The sequence below is a fragment of the Haliotis rufescens genome, unplaced genomic scaffold (assembly GCF_023055435.1).
Source record: "Haliotis rufescens isolate VD_foot unplaced genomic scaffold, xgHalRufe1.0.p SCAF_2, whole genome shotgun sequence".
Taxonomy (NCBI): domain Eukaryota; kingdom Metazoa; phylum Mollusca; class Gastropoda; order Lepetellida; family Haliotidae; genus Haliotis; species Haliotis rufescens.
This window is the reverse complement of record NW_025963890.1, coordinates 17,386,859-17,396,730: the sequence shown is the minus strand read 5'-3', so window position 1 is coordinate 17,396,730 and position 9,872 is coordinate 17,386,859. Positions and strand designations below refer to the sequence as shown.

The following is a 9,872-nucleotide window of genomic DNA, read 5'->3' as shown; positions in this document are numbered from 1 at the left end:
AGGGTGGTCAGGCAGAGAGATAGGAGGGTGGTCAGGCAGAGAGATAGAAGGGTTGTCAGGCAGAGAGATAGAAGGGTGGTCAGGCAGAGAGATAGAAGGGTGGTCAGGCAGAGAGATAGAAGGGTGGTCAGGTAGGGAGATAGAAGGGTGGTCAGGTAGAGAGATAGGAGGGTGGTCAGGCAGAGAGATAGAAGGGTGGTCAGGCAGAGAGATAGGAGGGGTGGTCAGGCAGAGAGATAGAAGGGTGGTCAGGCAGAGAGATAGGAGGGTGGTCAGGCAGAGAGATAGAAGGGTGGTCAGGCAGAGAGATAGGAGGGGTGGTCAGGCAGAGAGATAGAAGGATGGTCAGGCAGAGAGATAGGAGGGTGGTCAGGCAGAGAGATAGAAGGGTGGTCAGGCAGAGAGATAGAAGGGTGGTCAGGCAGAGAGATAGGAGGGTGGTCAGGCAGAGATATAGAAGGATGGTCAGGTAGGGAGATGGAAGGGTGGTCAGGCAGAGAGATAGGAGGGTGGTCAGGCAGAGAGATAGAAGGGTGGTCAGGCAGAGAGATAGAAGGGTGGTCAGGCAGAGAGATAGGAGGGTGGTCAGGCAGAGAGATAGAAGGGTGGTCAGGCAGAGAGATAGGAGGGGTGGTCAGGCAGAGAGATAGAAGGATGGTCAGGCAGAGAGATAGGAGGGTGGTCAGGCAGAGAGATAGGAGGGGTGGTCAGGCAGAGAGATAGAAGGGTGGTCAGGCAGAGAGATAGAAGGGTGGTCAGGCAGGGAGATAGGAGGGGTGGTCAGGCAGAGAGATAGAAGGGTGGTCAGGCAGAGAGATAGATGGGTGGTCAGGCAGGGAGATGGAGGGGTGGTCAGGCAGAGAGATAGAAGGGTGGTCAGGCAGAGAGATAGAAGGGTGGTCAGGCAGGGAGATGGAGGGGTGGTCAGGCAGGGAGATAGAAGGGTGGTCAGGCAGAGAGATAGGAGGGGTGGTCAGGCAGAGAGATAGATGGGTGGTCAGGCAGGGAGATGGAGGGGTGGTCAGGCAGGGAGATAGAAGGGTGGTCAGGCAGAGAGATAGGAGGGGTGGTCAGGCAGAGAGATAGAAGGGTGGTCAGGTAGGGAGATGGAAGGGTGGTCAGGCAGAGAGATAGAAGGGTGGTCAGGTAGAGAGATAGAAGGGTGGTCAGGCAGAGAGATAGAAGGGTGGTCAGGCAGAGAGATAGAAGGGTGGTCAGGCAGGGAGATAGAAGGGTGGTCAGGCAGGGAGATAGAAGGGTGGTCAGGCAGAGAGATAGAAGGGTAGTCAGGCAGAGAGATAGAAGGGTGGTCAGGCAGAGAGATAGAAGGGTGGTCAGGCAGAGAGATAGATGGGTGGTCAGGCAGAGAGATAGGAGGGTGGTCAGGCAGAGAGATAGAAGGGTGGTCAGGTAGGGAGATGGAAGGGTGGTCAGGCAGAGAGATAGAAGGGTGGTCAGGCAGAGAGATAGGAGGGTGGTCAGGCAGAGAGATAGGAGGGTGGTCAGGCAGAGAGATAGGAGGGTGGTCAGGCAGAGAGATAGGAGGGTGGTCATGTAGAGAGATAGAAGGGTGGTCATGTAGAGAGATAGAAGGGTGGTCAGGTAGAGAGATAGAAGGGTGGTCAGGCAGGGACATAGAAGGGTGGTCAGGCAGGGAGATAGAAGGGTGGTCAGGCAGAGAGATAGAAGGGTGGTCAGGCAGGGAGATAGGAGGGTGGTCAGGCAGAGAGATAGAAGGGTAGTCAGGCAGAGAGATAGAAGGGTGGTCAGGCAGAGAGATAGAAGGGTGGTCAGGCAGGGAGATAGAAGGGTGGTCAGGTAGGGAGATAGAAGGGTGGTCAGGCAGAGAGATAGAAGGATGGTCAGGCAGAGAGATAGAAGGGTGGTCAGGCAGAGAGATAGAAGGGTGGTCAGGCAGAGAGATAGAAGGATGGTCAGGCAGAGAGATAGAAGGGTGGTCAGGCAGGGAGATAGAAGGGTGGTCAGGCAGGGAGATAGAAGGGTGGTCAGGCAGAGAGATAGAAGGGTGGTCAGGTAGAGAGATAGAAGGGTGGTCAGGCAGAGAGATAGAAGGGTGGTCAGGCAGAGAGATAGAAGGGTGGTCAGGCAGAGAGATAGAAGGGTGGTCAGGTAGAGAGATAGGAGGGTGGTCAGGCAGAGAGATAGAAGGGTGGTCAGGCAGAGAGATAGGAGGGTGGTCAGGCAGAGAGATAGAAGGGTGGTCAGGCAGGGAGATAGAAGGGTGGTCAGGTAGGGAGATGGAGGGGTGGTCAGGCAGAGAGATAGAAGGGTGGTCAGGTAGAGAGATAGAAGGGTGGTCAGGCAGAGAGATAGAAGGGTGGTCAGGCAGAGAGATAGAAGGGTGGTCAGGCAGAGAGATAGAAGGGTGGTCAGGCAGGGAGATAGAAGGGTGGTCAGGCAGAGAGATAGAAGGATGGTCAGGCAGAGAGATAGAAGGGTGGTCAGGCAGAGAGATAGAAGGGTGGTCAGGCAGAGAGATAGAAGGGTGGTCAGGCAGAGAGATAGAAGGGTGGTCAGGTAGGGAGATGGAAGGGTGGTCAGGCAGAGAGATAGAAGGGTGGTCAGGCAGAGAGATAGGAGGGTGGTCAGGCAGAGAGATAGAAGGGTGGTCAGGCAGAGAGATAGAAGGGTGGTCAGGCAGAGAGATAGAAGGGTGGTCAGGCAGAGAGATAGAAGGGTGGTCAGGCAGGGAGATAGAAGGGTGGTCAGGCAGAGAGATAGAAGGATGGTCAGGCAGAGAGATAGAAGGGTGGTCAGGCAGGGAGATAGATGGGTGGTCAGGCAGAGAGATAGAAGGGTGGTCAGGCAGAGAGATAGAAGGGTGGTCAGGTAGGGAGATGGAAGGGTGGTCAGGTAGGGAGATAGAAGGGTGGTCAGGTAGGGAGATGGAAGGGTGGTCAGGTAGGGAGATAGAAGGGTGGTCAGGCAGAGAGATAGAAGGGTGGTCAGGCAGAGAGATAGAAGGGTGGTCAGGCAGAGAGATAGAAGGGTGGTCAGGCAGAGAGATAGAAGGGTGGTCAGGTAGGGAGATGGAAGGGTGGTCAGGCAGAGAGATAGAAGGGTGGTCAGGCAGAGAGATAGGAGGGTGGTCAGGCAGAGAGATAGAAGGGTGGTCAGGCAGAGAGATAGAAGGGTGGTCAGGCAGAGAGATAGAAGGGTGGTTAGGTTGAAAGATGAAAAATGTTTGGTGGGTGGTTGGAGAGGCAGCTGGGTGGGAATGCTAGTTGGGTGTGTAGGTAGGAAGGAGATGGCATGGTTGACACAAGGACATATTGAAGGGTAGACGCATATGAAAAGATATTTAGATGAGGAGATAGTTGTTACGCAATTTCATCAGCCAGGAACACCAGTTCCGGTTGACTGAGCATGACAACGTAAATAACCAGTGTCACATGTCTCACCTTGCATCAGTAAGCGCAACCCAGGACACGCACAATCGATGTGTCCCGATGAGGCAAGTATTTTGAGATGTAATTGCACACCCGTTGCGTCATGCGATGAGCTGGCTTCACAATCTAGCTATATTATATACAAGCGTTGGTGCGACCTATATATCTCACTATATGATTGTTGTCAGGTTGTTCACGTTCAGTGTGTCAACAACATCCGAATCAGTCGCGTTAATCATATAGGAGATGACAGCGATAAATCGTGACAAAAGCATATAGGCATATTTCTGACATCTTGGATATGATTCCTGACACCCAACCAGGCACTCTGAGCCTGACGCTGAAGATTGGGGCTCAGGAAAAGTACCTTAAATACCGGACAAACATCGTTGAAGGCATATTAAAGGAAACTGAGTTTAAGAATTTGAAATTGGCAGCATTAAATACACTCGGGGCATTCAAATTTCACCAAGGAGAGTTTCTGGAGGCTTCAGGCTATTTTCAACGAGTTTTAGACGAAGATCCTGGGAATATTAACGCGCGGGCAAATTTGCATCACGTACACCTCTCTTTAAAAAGTCCAAGCGGTCGGCAATTCGATGACCATCTGAAAAAGGCCAATGATGCGGGCGGCACGGAGGAAGATATGGCAAGACGTCTGGCTCGGTGCTTGGCTGAACAGGCTTTTGCAGTACGTGGAACGTGTGCCGCCACCTTTGCCGACACCGACGGGTTTTTCAGATCAAATGAACTCTATTCCAGAGCACTGTCCTTAGTTGAGGATCTGCCTTTTGAAAGGGAGTTTGGTGGCTGGAAGATTCTCATGATAACAAATCTCAGAAATATTTGTCGAAATTGGGATCGTCTTGAGCAAACGTCTCAAACAATTAAAGAATATTACCAAGAGGCCGTGGATCTCACTTGTAGTCTCTACGAAACCGTTCGTGGGAAAAAGGAATATGCGTTATTGGAAGGTCATGCGTTGGTTCATCTCGGATATTTTTTGTCAAAGAAGTTCAGAAACATTGATAACAGTCAGTGGAATTTGAAATCAAAGCTACAAGCAAAAGACACCAATCTTTCTTGGGAGTATGAAGATCATCTGGAATGCTTCAAACGAGCAATGACCTTGGCACCAAGTAGCACCAAGGTCATAAACATGTATGCAAGATCAATGAGTTTGTATCTGAATGGAGACATGCATACCTCATTGGAACTTCTTGAGCAGTCAATCGGCATTGATCCATCTCCGGTCAACTGGTTTGCAAGGTTCGAGCGAGCAGACATTCGCAGAAGGCAGTACCTAGCAGACAAGCGGGCATGGGAAGACAGCGGCTCTGTGCCTGACCGGGGCCTGCTTCTCAAAGCTGTGGAGGACTACCTGTTCATCATCAAATGCACCCCGTGTCCATATTATACATGTGAACTGGCTATGGTGTATTGTGAAATTGCAATGAACTACAAACAGACTGAAGAAACTCAGGGTACGTACCGATATTGTATTTTAGTCATCTATCGCATTTTTTACTAGGGGTACGGGTGGTCCAGTCGTCTAAAGCGCAGTAATTCCCCTATGTCCTTTCGACGTGCCAACATTTGAACGTTGGATTGAGTCCTATTCTGAAAATGAGTCTTGGCTTGTCAGCACCATGCACATGATCATGTGTTTCACCAAGGTAGTGAACATCACTTTGGGCTTTTCTCTCACGTTAAGCTGACACCCCCTGTTATAACTTGGACTGTTCACGGGCCCAGTCGTCTTAGGCGCCGCGATTCGTTGTGCAGAGTTGCGTCCCTTGGGTACGCCAGAAACCTATGATTGTGGGTTCGAATCCCGGTTCGCCCCGATTATGTTTCTAGGTTTGTCAGCACCATACCCGTGCTCGTGGGTTTCACCGAAGTGGTAAACGTCTGAGACCTGCATTACTTCGGGCTTTCCTCCCACATTAAGCTGACACGCCGCGATATAACTGGAATACTGTTAAAAGCGGCGTTAAACCCAACTCACTCACTCACTCACTGTTTGTTGTTCAACGCCGCACTCAGCAATATTGAAGCTATATGGCAGCGGTCTGGACCAGACAATCCAGTGATTGACATCATGAGCATCAACCCTTGATATTGGGATACGATGACATGCGTCAATCAAGTCAGCAAGCCTGTCCACCCGATCTTGTTAGTCGCCTCTTACGAAAAGCGTAGTCGCCTTTTACGGCAAGCAGAAGAAAAACTGTGTTTTCAGTGCAGAGGCTTTGTTGACTTGACGGCATAAGACTTGAATTTGGAACCTAGCGCGCAGCTAGTAAGAGGCGACTAAATGCAGGTCATCGTACCCCGCTGATGTGTCCGGCCCAGACTGGACTTAATTAAGGAGAAAACCATCATAACAGAACAAAAGCTGACTTAATGCGACCGCTTCCGTGGTCTAGTGGTAGAGCGCCCGCCCGGAGAGCAGAAAGTCGGTTGTTCGATCCCCAGCCGCGTCATACCAAAATACGTTAAAAGATGGTACTTCTTGTCACCCTGCCTGGCGCTCGGCATTAAGGGGCAAAAACAAGGACTGGTCGGCTCGGAGACAGTATACTGTGTCTGAGTAGGGTATTCATGTTAAACGGCGGCAAGGTATCTCAATTGGATAGCACTATAAAATCAGCATAAGTTTGGACTAGTACAAGCAGCCACACATAAATACGTGCATGCCGTCGCTGTATGAGTGCAATAATTTTGGACGCGACGTAAAACCACATTTCACCTCACGTGACTGAATGCTCATGTTACCCCTATACATGTATGCACTAAACATAAGTATAGAATGACACCGATTGTTGCGTATTTCAGCCAATGAATACACCATGAAATCCCTGGAGTGTTTTCAGCAGGCTCTGTTTACCCTAGACGGGCGTCAACTTCCACATATCCACTATTTCCACGGACTCTGCTTGAAAAATTTCGGAGAGTTAAGGTACGCCATCGAAGCCTTCAAGCGCTCTGTGGAGTCTCACAGCAAAGGTAGCAAGAAGACAGGTTGTCTGGAACACCTTCTTGACAGTCTGTGCAAGGAGTACATCCACAACGGCGACCGGGATCAGTCTCACTCCATCCTCTCTGAAATGACCTTCTGGGTAATATTTGCTTTCGACAAATACGACGCAGAGAGACTTAAGCTGGCTTTAGAGGCCTGCGCTATAAAGGAACCGCTTGCATTTACTGATATGACTATCAATATCGCAATAGCAGAGAAGGCATTTTCTGTTGGAGAAATATGTTCAGATATATGTCTGAGACTCGGAAAGGCCACGAGCGCTAGTTATTATGCGCAGCGGATGAGGGAAACCTGTTCTGTCATGAAGGATTCGCAACAGTTCGTTCTGTCGACCAGGGCGCCCACGGCCAGAAATAAATGCGGGTTCAAGTATGACTTTGTTATCATCTACAGCGATGGCGACAGGCCTTGGGTCCTGTATTCACTTCTGCTCAAACTTGAGCAAGAGTTTAGTTTCAAGGGATTTGTGGATGACCGTGATGCTATTCCTGGCAAATCCCATTTGCATAATTTTGAGTATGCGCTTGAGAACAGTTACAAGGCCCTGCTGATCTTGAGTCCCGACTTCCTTGACAACGCCTGGTGTAATCATGAAATGCAGACGGCCATCACCAGGATGTTGAACCAGAAACAGAGCAACACGGTTCTCCCAATAAAGATCAAGGAATGCGAGACTCCAGACACATTGAATTGTATCAAGCCGTTTCAAGCCTTTGACAGTGTACAGTGGGAAAGACTGCTTGAGGCGATACAGTGACTTCCAATGTAGGCGACAGTTTGATACAACACCCAGACACTGTTTTCGTGATCCACACACCCCTATGTATTATGTGTTCTCAGATTTTCATTGAAACAAGGGGTTGATGCGGATGACTTTGATGGTTGTAGTTTCTCCGGTACAGAACACTTCTACATTCGCATTCTTGTAGAAGAAGGCTTGACCCAGAATGATACTAATGGCCACGAATAACAGAAATGAAGGAACAGAAATACTCACTCTTTTGATGTACAGCGATTGGATTACAAGACTTAATGGGCAATGTTTGAAATGTCCGTGTGCGGGAAGAGCTTTTCGGGTTATGGTGACTGGTATTTTCAGAATTTATCAAGGGAACTTACAAACAAATTTGGAAGTTGAGAATTTCTGGAATGTTGACGTTAAAAGCACAGTTATATTTAAACAGAAATGCCTTTGCTGCAACAGATATTGTTTTGATGAACTTACTGGGTGTGTAGATCTATAGCCCAGAATGACCAGATGACCGGTAGGGTTGTAAAAGGGGATAAAAGCATTATCCCAGGATGTTGTTCCGTGTATACTCATGAAAATCTAGTTGCTACAAAATATTTTAACGGATTCGGGGTTTACTTGATAGGTAGCTCACACACTCATAAGCGAAAGGTCATCTTGGGATCATGGGTTGGCCAGTCGTCTGAGGCACCGCAATTCCCTGTGCAGAGCTGAGGTCCCCCGCGTGAGTCGCTATACGGCTGAAATATAGCCGATGCGACGTTAAATTTTCACTCTCACCCGCCGCGTGGAGGACACACATGATTGTGGGTTCGAGTATTAATGCCCGATCTGCCGAGATTATGTTCCTTCGAGTTTTCCTCCCACATCAAGCTGACACGCAGTGATATAAGTGAAAGACATGATCTAAGTTGCCTTTAACCAAACTCTTCAACGTTCACGTGTTTATACATAACATAACGACCACATACTGCAGTGTAATTATCGTTTATTTAACAATTCCTAAACATACCTAAATATTTCGAATAAACACATATTAACAATATACCAAGATCTTACTTTTACACAGATTAACAATATTCCCAAATCTTACTTTCACACAAATTAACAATGTACCCAGATCTTACTTTTACACAAATTAACAATATTTCCAAATCTTACTTTTACACACATTAACAATACACCCAAATCTTAATTTTACACATATTAATAATATACCCAGATATTACTTTTACACAAATTAACAATATACCAAAATCTTACTGAATAAATATTTGCACATTATTTAGTTGGTACAGAAAATCAAGAAATTATCGCTACGTTCCACAAAATCAAAAGTGTACAATTCGCCATGATGAGAATTCATGATATAAAAAGTGTGTGAAATGGGAAAGATCTGACAGTATTTGTGAAGAAAACTCATGACAAATGCAAAAAACATCCGTGGTGAACACCTTTTTTTTACAATCATATTTATATCACCTGGCATGCAACACAATTTAATAAAATGTGACTGGATATTATTTCTCCAAAATGATAAGCTATATATTTTTAAAAGCAAATATTACATAAAACAATTATTTTGGAAAGTACCGTGTGTAGAGGTCAGGTGTTCAGGTGTGTTGATCATCTCCAAAAATCAAAACATAATCAACAGTAGATTTAGGCTGGGGTGGAGGAGGTTGGTTTCATTGCTTTTCATGATTATACACAAATAGTTTCATCTATTAATTCATGATTACACATCACACAAATAATTCAATACTTCAAGGTCCAGTTACTGAAAGCGATCTTAGTCCTACGACTGTCGTAAGTCTATGTTAAAGTATAGAAGTTACGACAATCGTAGCGGCTACGTTTAGATCGGTTTGTGGTACGGGGTCCTGTTCACTTTCATTCAGGGCCAGTTGCACAAAGCGACCTCAGCCCTACGACTGGCGTAAGCCTATGTTAAAGTATGGAAGTTACCACAGTCGTAGCATTAGATCGCTTTGTGGAACGGTGGTCCTGTTCATGATCACGAAGTAGCTAATTTAGATCTTCTATCCATGATTACACGTTAAATACAGTATTAGTTCATTATCATGAAGTAACTAAGTTAGATCTATTCATGATTTTAGGTAAAAAAAAGTTAGTTGTTCATGATCATGCATCAAGTAATGATAAACTAATTAATAAAAGCTCTCCTCGTGATTACATCACTGTAATACTTATGTTCATGATAACATGAAACTTATATGTTCATGATAATACGATGATTTTACATGAAACTTAAATGTTCGTGATTATAAAATGATTCAATATCTCTGTTCATGATTGCACAAATGCAATTAAAGCCTTTATTTTGTGATCATATGATAAGATTATAAGGAATCTCTCCATTATTCTGGATCATACAGTTTACTTTTAATATACGTTTTAGTTTAGATATGTTTATGTTGGTAGTATCTTCAGATCTCACTACCTTTTTCATTTCAATTATACATTTCAATGTTATTGATGTTTAATCATTTTCAAGTATCTTTACAAATGCTATTTTATTAACATCAAACACACACTTTAGATATTCATCAAATATATTGGATGGTTTACCGTTTTCATATACCTGACATATACCTTAGAAGTGTTATTGTGCCATCCATGAACACCACTTTTATTTCATGAGATT

At 46.2% G+C, this 9,872-nt stretch overlaps 1 protein-coding gene across 1 annotated transcript; it reads left to right on the top strand.

Annotated features, from left to right (window-relative positions):
• The first annotated feature begins 3,607 nt into the window (after nt 1-3,607).
• On the top strand, nt 3,608-8,969 carry LOC124138842 (tetratricopeptide repeat protein 22-like). The gene is made up of 2 exons (XM_046505727.2): nt 3,608-4,894; nt 6,249-8,969. The coding sequence occupies exons 1-2, from the start codon at nt 3,712-3,714 to the stop codon at nt 7,208-7,210; spliced, it is 2,145 nt and encodes a 714-aa protein (XP_046361683.1). The 5' UTR covers nt 3,608-3,711; the 3' UTR covers nt 7,211-8,969.
• The last annotated feature ends 903 nt before the right edge of the window (nt 8,970-9,872 follow it).

Excerpts from the sequence above, each read along its gene's own strand:
- LOC124138842 (XM_046505727.2), top strand. The coding sequence starts at position 3,712 with ATGATTCCTGACACCCAACCAGGCACTCTGAGCCTGACGCTGAAGATT. Across the intron at positions 4,895-6,248 it reads ACAGACTGAAGAAACTCAGG|CCAATGAATACACCATGAAA; the intron begins GTACGTACCGAT and ends TGCGTATTTCAG.